The 21714-nt window shown below is 39.8% G+C and overlaps 1 protein-coding gene across 1 annotated transcript in view; it reads left to right on the top strand.

Annotated features, from left to right (window-relative positions):
- ttn.1 (titin, tandem duplicate 1) overlaps positions 1-21714 on the top strand; it is a 127974-nt gene that overhangs the window by 63234 nt on the left and 43026 nt on the right. Inside the window, exons 128-174 of the mRNA XM_073845072.1 lie at positions 87-386; positions 484-792; positions 998-1188; positions 1301-1730; positions 1815-2123; positions 2237-2418; positions 2518-2647; positions 2730-3029; positions 3115-3432; positions 3515-3811; positions 4090-4389; positions 4501-4815; positions 4901-5049; positions 5148-5298; positions 5417-5698; positions 5795-6097; positions 6221-6523; positions 6640-6921; positions 7013-7312; positions 7392-7694; positions 7786-8094; positions 8259-8540; positions 8640-8939; positions 9025-9318; positions 9438-12407; positions 12496-12816; positions 12915-13199; positions 13405-13704; positions 13784-13906; positions 14021-14200; positions 14290-14565; positions 14660-14959; positions 15036-15338; positions 15448-15747; positions 15853-16140; positions 16246-16548; positions 16643-16945; positions 17032-17337; positions 17469-17756; positions 17857-18147; positions 18261-18548; positions 18654-19244; positions 19345-19449; positions 19615-19812; positions 19918-20214; positions 20317-20904; positions 21410-21712. Coding sequence (XP_073701173.1) covers positions 87-386; positions 484-792; positions 998-1188; positions 1301-1730; positions 1815-2123; positions 2237-2418; positions 2518-2647; positions 2730-3029; positions 3115-3432; positions 3515-3811; positions 4090-4389; positions 4501-4815; positions 4901-5049; positions 5148-5298; positions 5417-5698; positions 5795-6097; positions 6221-6523; positions 6640-6921; positions 7013-7312; positions 7392-7694; positions 7786-8094; positions 8259-8540; positions 8640-8939; positions 9025-9318; positions 9438-12407; positions 12496-12816; positions 12915-13199; positions 13405-13704; positions 13784-13906; positions 14021-14200; positions 14290-14565; positions 14660-14959; positions 15036-15338; positions 15448-15747; positions 15853-16140; positions 16246-16548; positions 16643-16945; positions 17032-17337; positions 17469-17756; positions 17857-18147; positions 18261-18548; positions 18654-19244; positions 19345-19449; positions 19615-19812; positions 19918-20214; positions 20317-20904; positions 21410-21712 — 16146 coding nt within the window. The remainder of the gene's footprint in view (positions 1-86; positions 387-483; positions 793-997; positions 1189-1300; positions 1731-1814; positions 2124-2236; positions 2419-2517; positions 2648-2729; positions 3030-3114; positions 3433-3514; positions 3812-4089; positions 4390-4500; positions 4816-4900; positions 5050-5147; positions 5299-5416; positions 5699-5794; positions 6098-6220; positions 6524-6639; positions 6922-7012; positions 7313-7391; positions 7695-7785; positions 8095-8258; positions 8541-8639; positions 8940-9024; positions 9319-9437; positions 12408-12495; positions 12817-12914; positions 13200-13404; positions 13705-13783; positions 13907-14020; positions 14201-14289; positions 14566-14659; positions 14960-15035; positions 15339-15447; positions 15748-15852; positions 16141-16245; positions 16549-16642; positions 16946-17031; positions 17338-17468; positions 17757-17856; positions 18148-18260; positions 18549-18653; positions 19245-19344; positions 19450-19614; positions 19813-19917; positions 20215-20316; positions 20905-21409; positions 21713-21714) is intronic.

Here is a 21714-nt window from a genome sequence, read left to right on the forward strand (position 1 = left end):
TAAAAAATACATTTAAATTATGTTTGTTTCATAATTTGTATTACTTGTTTTCATACAAAAGCAATAAACAATGTTGACTTTTTTAGGAGTTCCATCTGCCCCAGAGAAACTGCGCTATACGGAAAGGACCAAGAGCACTATTACTCTGACTTGGGAACCTCCTCGTAGCGATGGTGGTTCGCCAATCAGAGGCTACTATATTGAAAAGATGAGACAAGACAGTAATGAATATGATGTTGCCAATCGCCAACTCTGCAAAGACCCCACCATTACTCTGGAAAATCTGTCTGAGAACATGATGTATGACTTCAGAGTCAAAGCTGTCAATGAGGTTGGCGATGGAGAACCATCCAAATCAATCAGTGTTAATATTCAGGATGACGAACGTATGTTTCACTCCCTATAATGTAAATCAACTTTTGAACAGTTTTTAATGAATTTCATGCCTTACTATTTTCATTTCTTTTTTTTTCTCTGTTTTAGTTTCACCAACTGTTAAGTGGTTGAAATTCTTTAAGAGTGATGCCATTGTTGTCAAAAAGGGAGCAGCTATTGAAATTCCTGCTGAAATTGTTGGTCTACCCTTGCCTACCTTTGAGTGGACAAAGAATGGAGTAGTTATTGACCAACCTACTGAGACAATGACATGGGAATCAGAGGAGATTAACAGGCAAACTATCAATACCAAAATTGGTATTCCTGAAACTGTAAGAAAAGATACAGGCATTTACAAGTTAACTGCCACAAATACCCGTGGAGTAGGTCAACGCACAATCCGAGTAGATATCCTGGGTAAGACTTTAAATCTTATTCAGCATATGACTTTGCTTAAGCTTACAGAATTTTCATCAAATGGGAAGTAGTATTGGGTGTTACAAGTTACACAGTGCTTTTTCTTGTAATTAAGTTATGTAGGATGCAACTTTTTATTTTCAGCAATTCTGCTACAAGATTATGTTTATGATGCATTGAGGCCTTGGTGTTGTTGTTTTCTTAGATCGCCCATTGCCACCAAGAAACATTGTGGTGTCTGACATCAAAGCTGAGTCCTGCTACCTTACCTGGGATGCTCCAGAGGACAATGGTGGAAGTGACCTCACTAACTACATCATTGAGAAGAGAGATGCCAGCAAAAAGAAGTCTGACTGGGAACAGCTGACATGCTGCATCATAGACAGACGTTATGGGGTTAATATACATTATTAATACATATTACTATGGGACAGTTTTTTTTTTTTTTTTTTTTGGAATGAGACTGTGCTTTCAAGTGCTCTAAATGTGTTTTAATCTCCTTCTGCAGGTGTACAAATTAGAGGCCTATGGTACCTACCAGTTCCAGATCAAAGCTGAGAACAAGTACGGGGTCAGTGATGGTTGTGAATCAGAAAAGGTTGTACTCAAAGATCCATTTGGTCTTCCTGGGCCACCCCAGAGGCCAAGGATTATTAGTCACACTTGCTCATCCATGTTGGTCACTTGGGAGCCTCCAAAAGACAATGGTGGCTCAACCATTCAAGGCTACTGGCTTGAAAAGAGAGAGAGAGGAGCTGTATACTGGAGTCGTGTTAACAGAGCTCCAGTAACAAAACCAGCAGTCAAGGGCCTGGAATACAATGTGCTCCACCTTATTGAGGGTTCTGAGTACAAGTTCCGTGTGATGGCTCAGAATGCAGCTGGCGTTGGACCTCCAAGTGAAGCAACAGAGTGTGTGTTTGCACTTGATCCAAGACGTAAGTAGTATTTCTTATGTTGATAGGTTTATGAATTCCAGTTTCAAATGAATAAAACTATGCATTCCTAAATGTTTCTTGTAGACCCACCAAGTCAACCACCTGCACCTGAAGTAACAGACAAAACCACAAGCAGCGTGAGTCTTGCCTGGAGCCCACCAGAAAAAGATGGAGGAAGTCCAATAAAGGGTTACATTGTTGAAGTTCAGGATGAAGGTTCACATGAGTGGAGAAGAATTAATACACCGGATAAGCCGATCCTAACCAATTCATACACTGTGTCAGGGCTTAAAGAGAATAGGAAATGCAGGTTCAGGATTGTTGCTGTCAATGCTGCTGGTGAATCTGAGCCAAGTCCCAGAACTGCTGATATCATTGTACAAGATATTCTGGGTAAGCCTTACTTTGTGTAGATGGTGTTGCAATAATATAGAGTAATAGTTAATACATACATGTAGAAAGTTATATATGATTAAATATATATGTGTTACTCAACATATTCACAGAGGAACCTGTCATTACCCTGGAGGTCACAGCTCATGAGCTTCTGAATTGTCGTGCTGGAACAACTATCAAGATTCCAGCCATCATCTCTGGTAAACCTATTCCAAATGTTACATGGGACTTTGATGGAACTGCCCCAACAGAGAAAAAGAATGAGCGTCACAATTTGCCAGAGGATTCAGAAGTAGGATTATTTTTTTTATTTTTTTTTTCAAAACACTGTTGAGTGTCTCAAACAAACATGGATTACTCAAATAATACATTTTACCTTTAAACTTTGCAGATATCATCCAGTGATACAACATCAGTAGTGACAATCCCTGAATGTAAACTAAACCACTCTGGGCGATACATCATTACTGCCAGCAACCAGGCTGGCACCAAAAACGTTAAAGTGCGCGTGAATGTACTTGGTAAGCAACATTATATTAGAAAAACAAAACATCACAACCTGAAACAGTAGTACTTTCATTATATCATGTCTCTTTTGTCTAGATTTGCCTGGAGCACCAAAAGATCTCAAAATCAGTGACATCACACGTGGAACATGTAGACTAAGCTGGAAACCACCAGACTGTGATGGGGGTGACAGAATTAAGAGCTATTTTGTTGAGAAAAAGACCGTTGAAGGAAAGGCTTGGACAAAGGTGAACCCAACTTGTGCAACACAGTCCTTAGTTGTGCCAGACCTCATTGAAGGACAAGAATACTTGTTCCGTGTAAGAGCTGAGAATCGCTTTGGTTTGGGACCTCATAATACAACCATTCAGCGGACTAAAGCCAGAGATCCTATTCGTAAGTAGATTTTGTAAATGAGTCTGTCATTAAAAATGTTTAATTAAAGTCTATACCAATTATTTAAAACACTGAATTTTTGCAGATCCTCCTGATCCTCCCACAAGAGTCAAAATTGTTGATGTGTCCAAGGGCATTGTGACCCTGACTTGGAAGCCACCAAAGAATGATGGTGGTTCACCTGTAACTCACTACAATGTTGAGCGTCTATGGTGGGATAGCAGTGGAAACCAGCAAGAGTCCTGGAGACAGTGCAACCGCCGTGATATTGATACCACAACTTTCCAAGTGGAGGATCTCCACCAGGGCGCTGAATATGAATTCCGGGTTAAAGCTGTGAATGAGGCTGGTGCCAGTAGACCATCCTCTACAGCAGGACCCATCATCATTAAGGACCAGAACAGTGCGTACAAATCAACACACATAAAGGAAATAAATTTGGGTTGCATTGTGTACAAATTAATATTTCTTCTTTTCACTTTCAGGGGCACCTTTGATTGAGCTTCCAGAATTCATGGAGGTTGAACAGGGTGTAGATATTAATATTGTTGCTAAGATTAAGGGCTGTCCATTTCCAACACTCACATGGCAGAAGGCTCCTCCTCACAAAAGTGAAAACAAGGTTGATGTTGAGTATGATGAGCACATCAACAAACTTGTCTCTGATGATAGCTGCACACTGCTGATCCAGCAGGGCAAACGCTCAGATACAGGCCTCTACACTCTGACTGCTAGCAACAGCCTTGGCACCGCTTCCAAGGAAATGAGGCTTAATGTTTTAGGTAAATTTCTTCAGATTTTTTTCATATGAAGAGATGTAGGTTGTTGTTTTACTATTTGAACTGAACTGACAATGATATCACTGAATTCATTGATGAACTGCCTTTAACTAAAAATTGATTGTTTACAATTATGCGTTACTTACACACTATTGTTCTGTTTAAATACTGTGCAGTTGCTTTGACACAATCTGTATTGTTAAAAGCGCTATATAAATAAAGGTGACTTGACTTGACTTGTTGTTATTAGAAGTAACATAATTCTTTCTTCATTTATACAGGGCGTCCTGGGGCTCCATCTGCACCCATTAAATTTGAGGAAATTCGTGCTGAGCAGATAACGCTGTCATGGCTGCCTCCTAAGGATGATGGTGGCTCCAAAATTACAAACTACACTATTGAGAGACGTGTTGCCAACAGGAAGACTTGGATACCTGTCACTAGTGAACCCAAAGAGAGATTATTCACAGTCGAGAATCTAATGCCGGGCCATGAGTACATTTTCAGGATTAGGGCTCAAAACAAATATGGTGTTGGTGATCCTCTTGATAGTGAACCTGAAGTAGCCAGAAATGTGTTCAGTAAGTATTATTTTACATATTTAAAGTTTATCTAATTAGAGACATGTTGTATGTTTAGATTACAATTATTTCACTTGATAACACTGATGTTATTTTATGTCTATTTCTTAGTGCCACCTGGCCAATGTGAAAAGCCAACACTCTCCAGCGTCACAATAGACTCCATGACTGTGAACTGGGAAGAGCCAGAATCAGATGGAGGCACTCCAATCACAGGCTATTGGCTTGAGCGTAAAGAAACAACATCTAAACGTTGGAGCAGAGTAACTCGTGATCCAGTCAGGCCCATGCCACTTGGTATATCACACAGAGTCATGGGGCTCATTGAGGGATCACAGTATTTGTTCCGTGTGATTGCAATTAATGCGGCAGGATGTGGACCTCCAAGTGAGCCATCTGATCTAACATTTGCTAGAGATCCAATAGGTAGGAAAACAATAAAGTGTGAGATTCAATGGCATACATTTTTTATAATAGAGACTCAAACTATGACAAATCTGTTTTCTTGTAGCTCCTCCTTCACCACCAACCCCGAAAGTCACAGACTGGACTAAGACTACAGCAGACTTGGAATGGATTCCATCATTGAAGGATGGAGGTTCAAAGATAATAGGCTACCAAGTTGAATACAAAGAGGAGGGCACAGAAGCATGGGTTAAGGTTTGTTTAAATTTATGTATACCCAAATATTTAAATTTCAGCAAAACATGTTCATACACTTTTTATACATTACATAAAAACCCTTCCTTTTGTTTCAGGCCAAAGACAAGGAAGTTAGAGGAACTAAATTGGTGGTCACTGGACTGAAAGAGAAGGCATTTTATAAGTTCAGAGTTTTGGCATTGAATGCCGCTGGTCTGAGTGAACCAGGTGAAGTTGCTGATGCTCTTGAAATGAAGGACCGGATAAGTAAGTCTCAGTGATTCAACATTCTCCAAAATGAAGTATTTTATTGCTTGTGTGGGGGAAAAAACATAAGGATTTATATGAAATATGAATTTAATGAAATTTTGTTTTGCCATTTCAGTTTTGCCAGTCCTTGAGCTGGACATTTCAGTAAAGGAGAAGATGGTTATTCATGCAGGAGGTGTTATTCGTATCATCGCTTACGTGTCAGGCCAACCTCCACCTGTGATAACATGGAGCAGAGATGGGTATCCAGTCCCATCAGAAGCTGTTATTGAAACCACCTCAATCAGCTGTTCAATGGTAATAAAGGATTGCACTAGGGCACAACGAGGTGTTTATACAATAACAGCCAAGAATGATGGAGGAGAAGTGAAGAAGTCTATTATTGTTGATGTTCTTGGTAAGTGAGAGTTATCAGGCACAAATAATCTATACATTACTATGAAATAGCTACATTAGAGAAATGACTGTTTTTTATCTTATTTTGCTACTTCAGATATCCCTGGTCCAGTGGGGGCACCATTTACAGCAGAAAACCTTACAAGTGACTCATGCAAGCTGAACTGGTTTTTCCCTGATGATGATGGTGGATCTGCCATCTCCAACTACATAATTGAGAAACGTGAAGCTGATCGCAAGGCTTGGACATCTTGCTCCTATACAGCTGGCAGACAAAATGCTGTAGTAAATAATCTGGTGCTTAAAAAGGAATATTTATTCAGAGTTGCAGCTGAAAATGCAATTGGAGTAGGTCCTTTCTGCCAAACAGCATGCGAAATTGTGATTAAAGATCATATAAGTAAGTATCTTTGTTTTTTCCTGATTTTAAAATATCCTGAAACTATATGACCAATTAATGCTACTGTAAAATACAATTCTGCATTGATGGTAGCTAATCATCATTTGATCTCTTTTTTACTAGATGTTCCAGACCGTCCCGAAGATCTTGAGGTGACTGCCGTCACTAAAGACTATATCAGTGTGACCTGGAAGCCACCTAAGTATGATGGAGGGTCTGAGGTGATATCCTACATTATTGAAGCTCGTATGATTGGCAAAGACAAGTTCGTCAGACTGACGAAAGAGACACTGATGGATAGGAAATACACTTACGATGGTCTTCGTGAAGGCGACACCTATGAATTCCGTGTCAGTGCAGTGAATGAAGTTGGTCCAGGCAAACCATCATTCTCCACTAAGCCAATTACATGTAAAGATGAACTCGGTGAGTGTTTTTTTAGCACGTCAACTTTTCTTCATTTGGTACACCACATTACATTAACTATTATCTGTGTTAATGATGTTCATGATGTGATTCTTTTGTTCTTTTTGTCATTTTAGAGCCCCCAACAATTGAGTTGGACTTCCGTGATAAGGTTGTTGTTCGTGTTGGAGAAAGCTTTGCACTCCAGGGGCGGTATACTGGAAAACCAGCCCCATCTGTCACCTGGTCAAGAGATGACAAGGAACTAAAAGCAGATGACCACATCAAGTTCAAAAATACTACAAACACAATGTGCCTGGGTATTATTAAAGCAAAGCGTGGACACAGTGGCAAATACTGTGTGACAGTTGAAAACTGTACTGGTGCTCGTAAAGGCATTTGTAATGTCACAGTTGCAGGTAAGTGTCATGAAACAAGACAAAAGTTTACCAAACTAATATGATGAATATAAATACATATCTTAGCAATGAATATTTTGTGCATTTTTAGATCGACCATTGCCTCCAGAGGGCCCAGTTGTATTTGAGGAAGTTCACAGAGATCACATGGTTATTTCTTGGAAGCCCCCTCTTGATGATGGTGGATGTGAAATTTCTAACTACATCATTGAGAAGAGAGATGTAAACAGGGACATGTGGACAACTGTAACATCTGCCACCACAAAAACCCACTGCAAAGTACCTAAGCTTGTAGAGGGTCGTGAATACATCATGAGAATTAGTGCTGAGAACATGTATGGCATAAGTGACCCACTGGAGTCAGAGGAGATGAAAGCTAAAGATCTATTCAGTATGTAAAAACAAAAAATATTGTCCATGTCCTGTAAAAATTGTGTGCTTTGTTCCTGACATCCTTCACCTTATTACAGGGGTACCTGAGGCACCTGAGCCACCCACTGTAAAAGAAGTCTACCATGATTCAGCACTGGTGATTTGGAACCGTCCTCGTGATGGTGGAAAGCCCATCACAAACTATATATTGGAGAGGAAGGAACCCTCAGCTAAGAGATGGTCTCGTGCAACCAGAGATCCAATCTACCCTGCAACACAGTATCGGGTACAAGACCTTGTTGAAGGCTGTGAATATGAATTCCGTGTAATGGCAGAGAATGAAATTGGCACTGGAGATCCTAGCCTTCCCAGTAAACCCATTCTGGCTAAGGATCCCATTGGTAAGTCTTCATGTTTTGATGGTTTCTTTTTCTTAATGCATATCAAGAAATAGTACTTTTGATAATTCTTTATTCACTTTTTCTTTAATAGTTAAGCCAAGCCCGCCTGTTTTGCCTGAAGCTGTTGACAAGACTAAAGATTCTGTAAGTCTGTCATGGCGTGTCCCTCGCCATGATGGCAAAGGAAAAATATTTGGTTACTTGATTGAGTATCAGAAGCCTGGTGCAATCGAATGGATCCAGGCAAATGAAACTCCTGAGTCATGCCCAGACACCAAATTTGTTGTGACAAATCTACCAGAAGGTGAAGAGTTCCAATTCAGAATTATGGCTGTGAATGCAGCTGGAAAATCTGAGCCTGCTTTTGTCAAAGAACCAGTGAAAGTTCATGACAGACTAGGTAATTTCTTCCTTTTTGTTTACATATTAAGAAAACAGTACTGTTAAAATGTAGCTGTTGTTTTATAAAAACACATTTAACTGAAGGTATATTGTCCACATACTGAAAAGTTAAAAAAAAAAAAAATAATAATTCATATCCTTCTAATCCCAATTCTCATGCAGAGGAGCCAGAGTTGCTGTTAGATGCCAATATGGCACGTGACCACCTTGCCATGGTTGGGACAGACATCACACTTAGTGCCAAATTTAAGGGCATGCCAATTCCCACTGTCTCTTGGAAAAAGAATGATGGTGAAGTTCCTGCTCATTGTCTTATTGAGGTCACAGCAAGTGGAAGCAAACTTCACATTAAGAAGTGTACCCGTGCTGACTGTGGCAACTATACCATCACTGTTCAAAATGCAGCTGGAACGAAATCTGCTACCTGCACTGTTCTTGCTCTTGGTATGAATGTTATAAGAACAACATTTAACAGTACTCATATTGTCTAAAATTAACTGTAGATTATTTATTTATTCATTTATTTATTTATTTATTTTTTAGATAAACCTGGACCACCAAGGAATCTTAAAATCTCTGAAATCACAAGTGAGTCAGCTTACCTGACATGGCAAAAGCCAGAAGATGATGGTGGTGCCGTGATCTCCCACTATGTTGTGCAAAAGAAAGACGTGGCAGCTGAGAACTGGGTTCCAGTTTGTGCTGCATCTAAAAAGCTTAGCCTTATGGCTCAATATCTGATGGAGGGAATTCAGTATCTCTTCAGAGTTGCAGCTGAGAATCAGTTTGGCAGGAGTGCATTTGTTGAAACCACCAAGCCTATCAAGGCAGTTGATCCACTTTGTAAGTTTTAAATATAATATTACTTTTAAAGGCTTGACTATTTTATACCAATTTGTTCAATTATTTTGTATATTTTTACCTAAAGATCCTCCTGGTCCACCCAAGAATCTGCATCATGTGGATGCAGACAAAACTGAAGTATGGCTTCAGTGGGAGTGGCCTGAACGCACAGGTGGAAGTGAGATCACCGGATTCATTGTTGAGCATCAAGAAGAAGGTACTGCTGACTGGGTGAGCTTCAAGACTGTCAGCAATCCTCAATGCCATGTTACTGGACTTGTGGAGGGCAAGACCTACAGATTCCGTGTAAAATCACAAAATGCAATTGGCATTAGCAGACCAGACACAAGTGTGCCAATTACTTGCCAGGAAAAAACCTGTAAGTCTTACACATTATATTATATTATATTATATTATATTATATTATATATTATTTAAAAAAAAGACTAACAAATTACATTTTATTATGGTCAAAGTAATTCTAATATTCTTTTTCAGTGGCTCCAACTATTGAAGTTGATGTGAAGCTTATTGAGGGTCTTGTTGTGAAAGCCGGCAGTACCATTGTCCTCCCAGCGATCATGCAAGGAATTCCAATTCCAACAGCCAAGTGGCAAAGTGAAGGAAATGAACTTAAAACTGAGGGCAAATTTAAGATTGTTACGGAAGGAAATTCAACTGTTTTGACTATTACTGAATGTGTCAGAACTGACAGCGGAGAGTATGGTCTTACTGTGGCAAACCCCGCTGGAAGCAAGTCTGTTGCCCTACATGTTACAGTCCTTGATGTTCCATCTGCTCCAGTTGGTCCTGTAAATATCCTTGAAGTAACTCCTGATCATATGATAATCCAGTGGCGTGCACCAAAAGATGATGGTGGCACACCTTTGATGAGCTATGTTGTAGAGAAGAAGGATGTCAAGAAGCCTTGGGAGCCATGGTCAGTTGTGAGTTCTGGAAGCTTAAGCACAAAGGCCAAAGTCCCACGTTTGGAGAAAGGACGTGAATACATTGTACGTGTACGTGCTGAGAATAAAATTGGAATTGGTGCTGGACTTGAAAGTCCTCCCACTATCGCCAAGCATATGTTTGATCCACCAGGTCCTCCTGGCCGACCAACATGTTCTGACATAACAGAAAATGCTGTAACAGTGTCATGGACTGAACCAGAGACTGATGGCGGAAGCCCTGTGAGTGGCTACATTGTTGAGCGTAGGGAGATGACTGGTAAATGGATTCGTGTCAATAAAACACCAGTCTTGGATGTAAGATACAGGGCCTGTGGTCTGTTTGAGGGCAATAGCTATGAATTCAGAATCTTTGCTGAAAATGTTGCTGGTGTAAGTGAGCCTTCATATCCATCAGACCCAATGAAAGCTAAACGGCCAATTACTCCTCCGGGGCCTCCAAGTAACATTAAGCTGAAGGACTGGAGCAAGTCATATGCAGATTTAGTATGGACCAAACCTTCCAGAGATGGTGGCAGCCCCATCCTAGGCTATGTTGTTGAATGCCAGAAATCAGGTTCTGCACAGTGGGATAGAATAAATAAGGATCTAATCAAGTTTTGTGCATTTAGAGTACCTGGACTTAGTGAAGGCATAGAGTACAGATTTCGTATTAGAGCCTCAAACAAGGTTGGAGATGGTGAGCCAAGAGAACTCACAGAAACTGTGCTTGCCAAAGACATTCTTGTTCCTCCAGATGTAACTGTTGATGTTGCTTGTCGTGACCTCCTTACAGTTAGAGCAGGGCAAATAATCAACCTTGTAACCCGTGTTAAGGGCAGACCTGACCCTGAAATCACTTGGACTAAAGATGCAAGAGTTTTAGGCAGAGATAAGCGCACTGAAATGAACAATAACTTCCCTCTTGTTGAACTGGTAATTCAGGATGCTGTTAGAGCTGATTATGGAAAATATGCAATTCAAGCAAAGAATAGCAGTGGTCAAGCACAAGCTACAATTATTGTCAATGTACTTGATATTCCAGGAGCCTGTCAGAATTTGAAGGTTGCTTATGTAACTAAAGACTCGTGTATGGTGTCTTGGGAAAATCCTGAGGATAACGGTGGCACTGAAATTACTAATTATATAATTGAGTGCAGACAACCAAGTCAAAGAGGATGGACAGTTGTTTCTTCTGACTGCACCAAACGACTTATAAAAGCTCCACTCGTTGAGAACTGTGAATATTTCTTCCGTGTGAGTGCAGAGAATAAAATTGGAGCTGGTCCACAGACAGAAACAAAAGCACCAGTCCTTGCTGTTGATCCAGTTGAGAAACCTGGTGAGCCAGAGAACTTCCAAATCGCTGAAATCGGCAAGACATTTGTCTTTCTCAAATGGAAGAAACCAGAATACGATGGTGGTAGTCGTAACCTTGCTTACCATATTGAAAAGAAGCCTAAAGAAGCAGATGAATGGGAAAGATTACACAAAGGTGCTATAAAGGAAACCTATTTCATGGCTGACAGATGCGTTGAGAACCAAATTTATCAATTTAGAGTTCAAACGAAGAATGAGGGAGGAGAGAGTAACTGGGTGACAACAGCTGAAGTTCTTGTAAAGGAGGAACTTGTACAGCCAGAGCTGAAAGTCAAACTGGCAGGTGTTCTCGTTGTCAAAGCTGGAGATGCGGTTCCAATTGAGGCAGAGCTTATAGGTAAACCTCTGCCTGATGTAAAGTGGTCCAAAGAAGGTGACACTGGAGATATCACCAAAAGCCCAAGAGTACAAGTTGAAACTGGCACCAACTTTACAAAATTCCTCCTCACAAATTCAAAACGTGGAGATACTGGAAAATACATCATTACTGCAACAAATCCTGCTGGAACCTGCTCTGCTGAGGCCAAGGTGAATGTTCTTGACAGACCAGGTCCTATTAGAGACCTGAAAGTGTCAGACATTTCTGTTGACAGGTGCAAGCTTACATGGGAGATACCAGAAGATGATGGTGGTTGTGAGATCTATAACTACATCATAGAAAAATGTGAGACAAAGCGAGGCGTATGGTCAATTCATTCAGCAGCTGTTATTACCAATTCAGCTAAAGTTACTCGCCTTATCGAAGGAAATGAATACATCTTCCGAGTGAGAGCTGAGAACAAGATGGGCGCTGGCCCTGCTGTTGAAAGTGAGTCCATTGTTGCAAGGACCCAGTTCAGCAGACCAGGTGCACCTGATGCTCCAGAAGTAACCAAAATTTCAAAAGAAGAAATGGTTGTTATGTGGTGCTCTCCTGATTATGATGGCGGAAAACCTATAACTGGTTATATTCTTGAGAAAAAAGAAGAGCATGCTATTCGGTGGGCCCCTGTTGTTAAGTCGCCAATTGCAGGGACCCAGATGACTGTTACAGGTTTGCTGCCTAATCATGAATACCAGTTTCGTGTCAAGGCTGAAAATGAAATTGGAGTTGGTGATCCAAGCAAGCCATCCAGATCATTCACTGCAAGAGATCCAGTTGGTATGTCAAATTACAGTAAAATAATTGGTCAAATGTTTGTTTGTTGGTGTCTTTACAGCAACAGTTTTTATTTGTTTTCAATTTGCAGAGCCTCCTGGACCTGTTAGTAACTTAAAGGTGTCTGACAGCTCAAAGACATCAATTACTCTTGCCTGGACAAAGCCTACATATGATGGAGGTGCTCCTCTTATTGGCTATGTCGTTGAGCTAAGAGTCAAAGGAACAGGCAAGAAGGGAGATGAAGGCTGGAAAAGGTGCAATGTTGCTGCCCAGTTAATCGGAACAGAATTCACCGTTTCAAGCCTGGATGAGAAGATTGAATATGAATTCCGTGTTTCTGCCCAAAATCAGGTTGGCTTGAGTCAGCCAACTAATCTTGGGGCAGCTGTGACACCAAGAGAAGTATTGGGTGAGTTTCCATAGACTACTCTTAAACTTTATCAGCAACATTTCTTCCTTTCTAATTCCTAATTCCTTATGTTTTTATCCATTTTTTCACATCTTCAGAGGCCCCCGAGATTGATTTGGATGCAGAACTAAAGAAGGGTCTGACTATTAGAGCTGGCTGCCCAATAAGATTAGTTGCAACAATCAGAGGCAGACCTGCTCCCAAGGTCTTATGGAAGAGAATGGGAAAAGATAATGTTGTTCAGAAGGGCCGTGTTGATCTCATTGACACCATGACATTCCTTGTTATCTCTGAAACCACTCGTGATGATGCAGGCAAATATTCATTGACTGTATCCAGTCCAGCTGGAGAGAAGGCAGTGTTTGTGAATGTCAAAGTACTTGGTAAGTTAAAAAAAAAAAAAAATCCCATTTTTTCCCACCTTTCCCGTTTAAGTTACATAACTTCTACTGCTCATCTTCCATATTTTAAAATATGACAAATGAGTGGGAAAAAATAGCATGCCTGAAACTGAAAATGTATGAAAATACCTAAAATATTTAACTTTTCATTTAAATATATCAATTTATATTTTTCTCTTCAAAACAGATACGCCTGGACCTGCTGTTGGTCTTGAGGTTGCAGACATCACAATGTCATCTTGCAACCTCACATGGTCTCCACCTGAAAATGATGGTGGCAGTAATGTCACTCATTACATTGTTGAAAAACGAGAAATTGATCGCAAGACTTGGGCAACAGTAAAAGCTAATGTTGATAACACCACATTTAAAGTTAGTAATCTCGTCCCAGGAACAGAGTATTACTTCAGGGTCATTGCTGTAAATGAGTATGGTCCCGGGGTCCCAAGGGTTACAGCAAAATCCTATCTGGCCTCTGATCCTATCAGTAAGTGTATTCTTTGTCTGAACAATTTTTGTGGCTTTTAGAAGGATATGACTATAAAAATTGTGTGTTTTCCATCAAGGCAAGCCTGACCCACCACAAAAGGTTGATGTTCTGGAGATTACCAAAAACAGTGCAACTGTGGGATGGGTGAAACCAATGCGTGATGGTGGAGCTAAAATTGATGGCTACATTATTGAGTATCTTGAGCTTCCAATGCCTAAACCTCCCAAGATACCAGTGGCGGCTGAAGGTGAAGGTGAGGCTGAGCCTGGTGTACAGCCAGTGGCTCCACCACCACCTGAACCTGTGGTGGAGGAAGAGAAGGAGGAGAAAAAGGAGGAATGGACACCGTACACAGTCGTAAAAGATTTGAGTATCTCTGTTGCTGGATTAAAGGAGGGAAGAAAATATCGCTTCAGGGTGGCAGCAAGAAATGCCATGGGATCCAGTCTTCCCACACAGACCAGAGAAGCTTATGAGATCAAGGAGCAGATGTGTAAGTTATTAAATCCTATGTTACTCAAACATATTTTGAACTATGCTTCCACTAAAAACCTTAAATTTCAATCTTGTGATTCCTCACAGTGGAGCCCAAAATCATCATGCCTGAGCTTGTCACTGCAAAGGCAGGAGCAAAACTGAGGGTTGAGGCTCTTGTATCTGGAAAGCCAGCACCAGCGTGCCAATGGAAACGGGGAGATAATAATGTAGTCTCATCAAGCCGTCTTGCTGTGCACAAATCTCAGAACATGTGTGTGCTCATCATTAAGGATGTTTCAAGACAAGACAGTGGTGAATATAGCCTTGTTGCTGAGAACAGCACTGGAAAAGTTGACCAGACTTTGAAAATCATCATCAGAGGTTAGAACTTGTCATTTTTACCATCACCACTTTCAACAATAATACGCTATGTGAACATGCAGTTAATTTTTTAACAAACATTCTCATGTCTCAGATATTCCTGGGCCACCTGAGCCACCATTTGAGATCAGTGACATTGATTCTGATGCCTGCACACTCTCTTGGAACAAACCTATTGAAGATGGCGGTAGCAACATCACTAATTATGTGATTGAGAAGTGTGATGTAAGCAGAGGTGACTGGGTTACTGCTCTTTCCAGCTGTGGCAAAGCTGGCTGCAGAATCGGAAAGCTCATTCCTGGAAAGGAATATGTTTTCCGTGTTCGTGCTGAGAACCGATTTGGTATTTCAGACCCCCTTACATCTGAAAGGATGGTTGCTAAGTTCCCCTTCGGTGAGTTGAAATACAAGCACCAGCCTAATCGTGTCATGCAACTGATGTTAGTGTTTAACAATATAATCTTCTTTAGATGTTCCTGGTGAACCATTGAATTGTCGCATCAACAAAGTGAACAAGGACTGCATGTTTGTGGCATGGGATACGCCTGAGTCTGATGGTGGCAGTCCAGTTACTGGATACTACATTGAACGCAAAGAGAGAAACAGTCTTCTTTGGGTTAAGGCTAATGATTCTGTTGTTCGCACAACTGAATATCCTTGTGCTGGCCTAATTGAGGGTCTGGAATACACTTTCAGAGTGTCTGCTATAAACAGAGCTGGACAGGGCAAACCAAGCAAGAAAACTGAGTTCATCACAGCAAGAACACCTGTTGGTATGTGCATCTAAAATAAACTGAAATCTTAGGTATAAATGTCTGCGTATTGGATGATAATGTTTCATGTTTTTATGTTGTTGTTCTTTTTTTTTCTTTTTAATTGTAGATGCTCCTGGAAAACCAGAGGTGCTTGATGTGACTAAGAACTCAGTTACATTGGTTTGGACCAAACCAAAGAATGATGGTGGAAGCAAGATAATTGGATACTATGTTGAAGCAATGAGGCTTCCAGGAGACACTTGGGTGCGCTGCAACACAAGTAGTCAAAATGTGCCTCGTGAGGAGTACACTGCGACTGGGTTAGAAGAGGGTATTAAGTACCAGTTTAGGGTAATTGCCAAGACGGCAGTTAACATTAGCAGGCCGTCAGAAATCACTGACCCCATTCTGGTGTCTGCAGAAAATGGTAAGCATTTTTATGTTTTGTAAATGTTTTTTAAAATGTTTTCTAAATGAATGTCAATTGCTATTTTTGTCAAACTCATTTTCTCTCATGTCTGCTTATCTATAGTACCCCCAAGAATAGAGCTTTCAATACAGATGAAAAAGATGTTGCCAGTAAAGGCTGGGTCAGATGTTTGCCTTGAAGCTGAAGTTTTTGGCAAACCAATGCCCAAGGTTACATGGAGTAAGAATGGAGAAGTGTTGAAAGCTGACAAAGAGTTTAAGATCTCTCAAAAGAGACACCTCTTTTCTCTGAGCCTTGATGCAATTACTAAACTTCACACTGGTAGTTATGAAATTCTTGCAGTAAACCCAAGTGGTTCTACAACTGCAGAAATACAACTCAAAGTTTTAGGTAAGTAAAATTATAGTTTTATTATTTAGCTAAATTATCACTTAGATGAGATATAGCACAGTCTCCTTATTGGCAAAATAATAATCATACATTCCCCTTACACAGATATACCTGGCCCACCAGCCTCTATCAAGCTTGATGAGGTACTTTCAGAACAGATCAAGCTGAGCTGGGAGGCTCCACTTTCAGATGGTGGTTCTCCAATTACAAATTATGTTGTTGATAAACGTGAGACAAGCAGGGCTAACTGGGCCCAAGTTTCTGCTAAAATTAGTGGTGATACAAAAGAATGTTTAGTGGAGAAACTGATTGAGGGGCACGAATATCAGTTACGTGTTCGTGCAGAGAACCGCTACGGTACTGGTGATGCCATCGTATCGTACCCTGTTGTTGCAAGGAATCCCTTCAGTAAGGCCTTACTATTGGTCTATGTAGTTTATTTCTTGGACATATCATTTCTGTGCTGTAATGTACTGTGTTGTAATGAGCTTGTCATTTACAGCTGTTCCTGGAGCATGTGACCCACCGGTCCTTACAAACATCACAAAGGAACATATGACTGTAAGTTGGAAGGAACCATCTGATGATGGAAAATCCCCTATCCTTGGATACATAGTTGAGAAACGTGAGACCAAGGAAATTAACTGGACCAAACTGAACAGAAAACCCTTGCTGGAGAGAACACTTGAGGTTGGCGGACTCTCTGAGGGAGCTCAGTATGAGTTTAGAGTCATTGCTGTTAACAAAGCTGGCCTTGGAAAACCCAGTGAACCATCTAATGCCACCTCTGCACTTGATCCTTTGTGTGAGTATCAGAAGCTTTTTACAATATCTTGTATTTCTTGGAATATGTGCCAGCATTCATTAATACCTCTTAATACTTATTTACAGATCCTCCAGGCCCACCCATTTCTCCCAAAGTTATAGACACGACCAACAGCACCATTAGACTAACTTGGACTAAGCCTGCAAATGATGGTGGTAGTGAAATTTTGGGATACCTTGTTGAATGCAAGAGAACAAATACAACAGACTGGATAAGATGCAATGTACCCAAGAACCTTCAGGATACAAATTATGTTGTGACTGGACTCTTGGAGAACTCAGAATACCAACTTCGTATTACTGCTGTAAATAAAGTTGGATTCAGCCAGCCTTGTGAAGTTCCTGAAAAACATGTTGCGAAGGATGTTTTTGGTACAAATAATTTATTAACTTTTAAATCATTAATTGTATATTTTAATTCACCTTTATTTTTTGTCATGAAAATACATCATTTAAATATGTTGTATCTAATGCCTCAAATATATTTGTTTCTGTTATTTTAGCTGCTCCTGAGGCTGAGCTTGACGCAGAGCTGAAGGACACTGTGGTACTCACGGCTGGCAGTAAAATGAAACTTCATGCCATAATTAAGGGTCGACCAATCCCCAGAGTGACCTGGGCCAAGATGAACACCAACATTAAGGACAGACATGGAATCGTAATCAAGACAACAGACACCGATACATTGGTTTATGTTGATAAAGTCAATAGATATGATGCAGGGAAATACATTCTGAATCTTGACAGTGTAAGCGGAATGAAGATGTACACAGTTATTGTCAAGGTCCTTGGTGAGTCCTAAGAGGTCTTTTATATTTAGATATATATAGTTTAAAATGTATATTATATTATATTATCCAAAGTAATTATATTTCTTTTAACATTAAACAGATACCCCTGGACCTCCCCTGAATCTGATGGTAAAAGAGACAACAAAGGACAGTGCCTCCATCCTATGGGATGCACCGCTAATTGATGGTGGAAGTGAGATTACAGGTTACATTGTTGACAAAAGAGATGCAGAAAGGAAAGCATGGTCAAACGTTTCAAACAATTGCACTAAAACATCCTTTAAGATTGACGGTTTAGAGGCTGGTAGATTTTATTGTTTCAGGGTTCTGGCTCAAAATCAGTATGGCATTGGTGAGCCATGTGAAACTGTGGATTCTGTTAGAGCTTCTGGTGAGTGAAAATCATTTTCAATTATGCAATCTTAAATTATTTAAATGCATATTTTAAATAACAATGCTAATATTTGTTATTGAATAAACAATAATATAAATAATATTTTCCAGAACAACCTGGACCAGTTATGGACTTCAAGACTTTGCTGGTAACCAGGGACTCCTGTACTCTTTCTTGGAAAAAGCCCATCAGTGATGGAGGAAGCCGCATCATTGCATATGTTCTAGAGGTCCTTAATGGCGAAGACAAATGGAAGGAGCTTCTTAGATCAAAGAACATGCAATATAGTGCAAAGGACCTTGTTGAAGGAAGGGAATACAAATACAGAGTTAAAGCAACAAATGATTCCGGTGATGGTCCTGTGAAAGAACTCTCTGTGATTGCTAAAGATGTCTATGGTAAGATTTCTAATTTTGCATTTGTATAAAAATGCCCTTGAGCTCTATCTGGCACATTGTCTTTTAAATCTGCTTCTTGTTGATTATTTTTCTATGTTATTACAGTTCTTCCAAGCTGTGACTTGCGAGAGTTGCCTAACTTGAACTATATTGCAAAAGAAGGAAGCACCGTTCGTCTCAAGATTCCTATTAGTGGAAAGCCTGTTCCTGTTGTCACATGGAAGAAGGGAGAGGATGAAAATCTCACAGACACAGGAAGAGTGTGTGTAGAATCAACTGCAGTAAACACAACTCTTCTGATACGTGACTGCCAAAGGACAGATGCCTCAAAATACACCATCACTCTTCGCAATGCTGCTGGAACAAAAGAGTCCACAATTTTTGTCAGAGTTGTTGGCAAACCAGGAATTCCAGCTGCACCAATAAAGTTCAAGGAAGTGACTGCAGATGGTGCAACCTTAAAATGGGGTGTTCCTAAAGATGATGGTGGATCAGAAATTACCAACTACATTCTTGAGAAACGTGATTCCATTACTAATATGTGGGTTACTGTGTCTTCATCTGTGGACACAAACACATTCAGAGTGGCTGGTCTCCATGAGGGAACTGAATACATCTTTAGGGTCAGTGCAGAAAACAGATATGGAATTGGTGAAGGCCTCAAATCAGACCCTATGGTTGCCAAGCATCCTTTCAGTGAGTGGATTTTAAATCATTTATTGTCAATATAGTTGAGATACTTAGGTAATATCAAAGTGTAAAAATCTCACTTTCTTACTCATGATTACTTCATCAGATGTTCCAGATTCACCTCCACCCCCTCAAGTCATGAGTATGGGACATGATTCAGCAACTCTTACATGGTTTGATCCAAGGAAAACTGGAGGCTCACCAATCACAGGTACAGAAATAATTAAATGAATATAAGACAATAACTTTTTCATTAAGTCAGTGCTTTTTTTCATTGAAATATAGTTGAAAGTGAAACAATAATACAACAAATTGATATATCAACAGTATTATTTATTTATTTTTTATTGTATTTTTTAATTTATTTTTTGCTTAGGTTACCATGTTGAATTCAAGGAAAGAAACAGCATGTTATGGAAAAGAGCAAACCCAACTGCTTTGAAGATGAGAGATTTCAGAGTGACAGGCTTAACAGAGGGTCTAGAATATGAGTTCAGAGTTATGGCTATTAATCTGGCTGGTGTTGGTAGACCAAGTCCTCCGACTCAGCCAATGGTTGCCTTGGATGCAATTGGTAAGTAAAGCTTATTTCAAATGACTGAGTCTTGTATAATCCCTCGATTATAAACTCCACTTTGAGTAAAGTAAATTTTTAATAATTGAACATATTTCATTCTAGATGCACCTGGCAAACCTGATGTGATTAGCATCACTAGAAGCACTGTAACACTTCAGTGGACTGAGCCTCAGTATGATGGTGGACACAGGCTTACAGGTTATATTGTTGAGAGACGTGATCTCCCAGCCAAGGTCTGGGTGAAGGCTAATACAGTAAATGTTGTGGATTGTGCATATACTGTAGCAGATCTGCAAGAGGGTTGCAAGTATGAATTTAGAATCAGGGCAAAGAATGCAGCTGGAGCAATAAGTCCACCCTCTGAACAAACTGATACCCTTATGTGCACGGATGAATATGGTAAGACTTTATTTATCTTTCTAGTTCATACATCTTGACTAAATTACATTCCATGTCAACCTAGGAAACTGTTGTGCTGATTAGTTTGTTATTATTTTGCAGCGGCACCAACCATTATAATTGATCCAACAGTCAAGGAGGGCCTAACTGTCAGAGCTGGAGATACTATTGTAATTACTGCAACAAGCATTCTAGGCAAACCTCAGCCAACCTCTATGTGGTCAAAGGGTGGAAAATATTTCAAGCCATCAGATGTGTGCCAAATAGAAACTACACCTTCTTCTTCTACTCTTTCTATCAAGTATGCAAGTAGGAAGGATTCAGGAGAGTACACAATTACAGCAAGTAACCCATTTGGTGTGAAAGAAGAAAATGTGAAAGTAACAATTTTAGATGTTCCTGGTCCACCAGGACCAATTGAAGCAAGTGGAATTTCATCTGAAAAGGTCACTTTGACATGGACACCACCTCATGAGGATGGGGGATCTCCAATTAAACACTATAATTTGGAGAAAAGAGAAACAAGTCGTCTTCTTTGGACCATTCTTGCTGAAAATGTTATTGACTGCCACTTTGTTGCCAATAAGCTTATCCAGGGAAATGAGTACATCTTCAGAGTTTCTGCTGTCAATAGTTCTGGAGCTGGTGATGCTTCCCATTCTGAACCAGTGAAAATGGTGGATAGTTATGGTATGTTTGAAAAAAACTCACTGTCTCATATTATTTCCATATTGTTTCTTTGTGTGATGCTTCATAGCTGCATAGAATATATATATATTAGGGCTGTCAAATGATTAATCACGATTAATCACATCCAAAATAAAAGTTTATGTTTACATGCTAAATGTGTGTTTACTGTGTATATTTATTATGTATATATAAATACACACACATACATGTACATTAAAGAAAAATGTTTTAGATTTATATAGAAAATATTTATAATCCTAAATTAAATAGAAGTATAACTATTCATAGATATAAATATTTGTTTAAGTCTATACATGTTTGTGTGTGTATTTATTTATACATAATAAATATACACAATAATGCCACATTTAGTATGTAAACATAAACTTTTATTTCGGTTGTGATTAATCGTGATTAATCATTTGACAGCCCTAATATATATATATATATATATATATATATATATATGCAATAAGATTCTCATGAGACATATTGTTTATTTCAGGTCCCCCTGGTCCGCCAGCTAAACCAGAAATTGAAAATGTTGGAGGAAATTCTGTTACCATTGCTTGGAAAAGACCAGCTGATGATGGTGGAAGTAATATAATAGGCTACATGGTTGAAAGAAAAGAAAAGAAGGGCATGAGATGGATGCGAGCATCAAAGAAAACAATTGCTGACCTCCACTTTGAAGTGAAAGGACTTAAAGAGGGAGTTGAATATGAATTCAGAGTAACTGCTGAGAATAAGGCTGGTTTTGGCGAGCCAAGTGAACCTTCAATGCCAGTGAGGACAAAGCTTGTTGCAGGT

The sequence above is a fragment of the Garra rufa genome, chromosome 8 (genome assembly GCF_049309525.1).
Source record: "Garra rufa chromosome 8, GarRuf1.0, whole genome shotgun sequence".
In the NCBI taxonomy this organism is placed as follows: domain Eukaryota; kingdom Metazoa; phylum Chordata; class Actinopteri; order Cypriniformes; family Cyprinidae; genus Garra; species Garra rufa.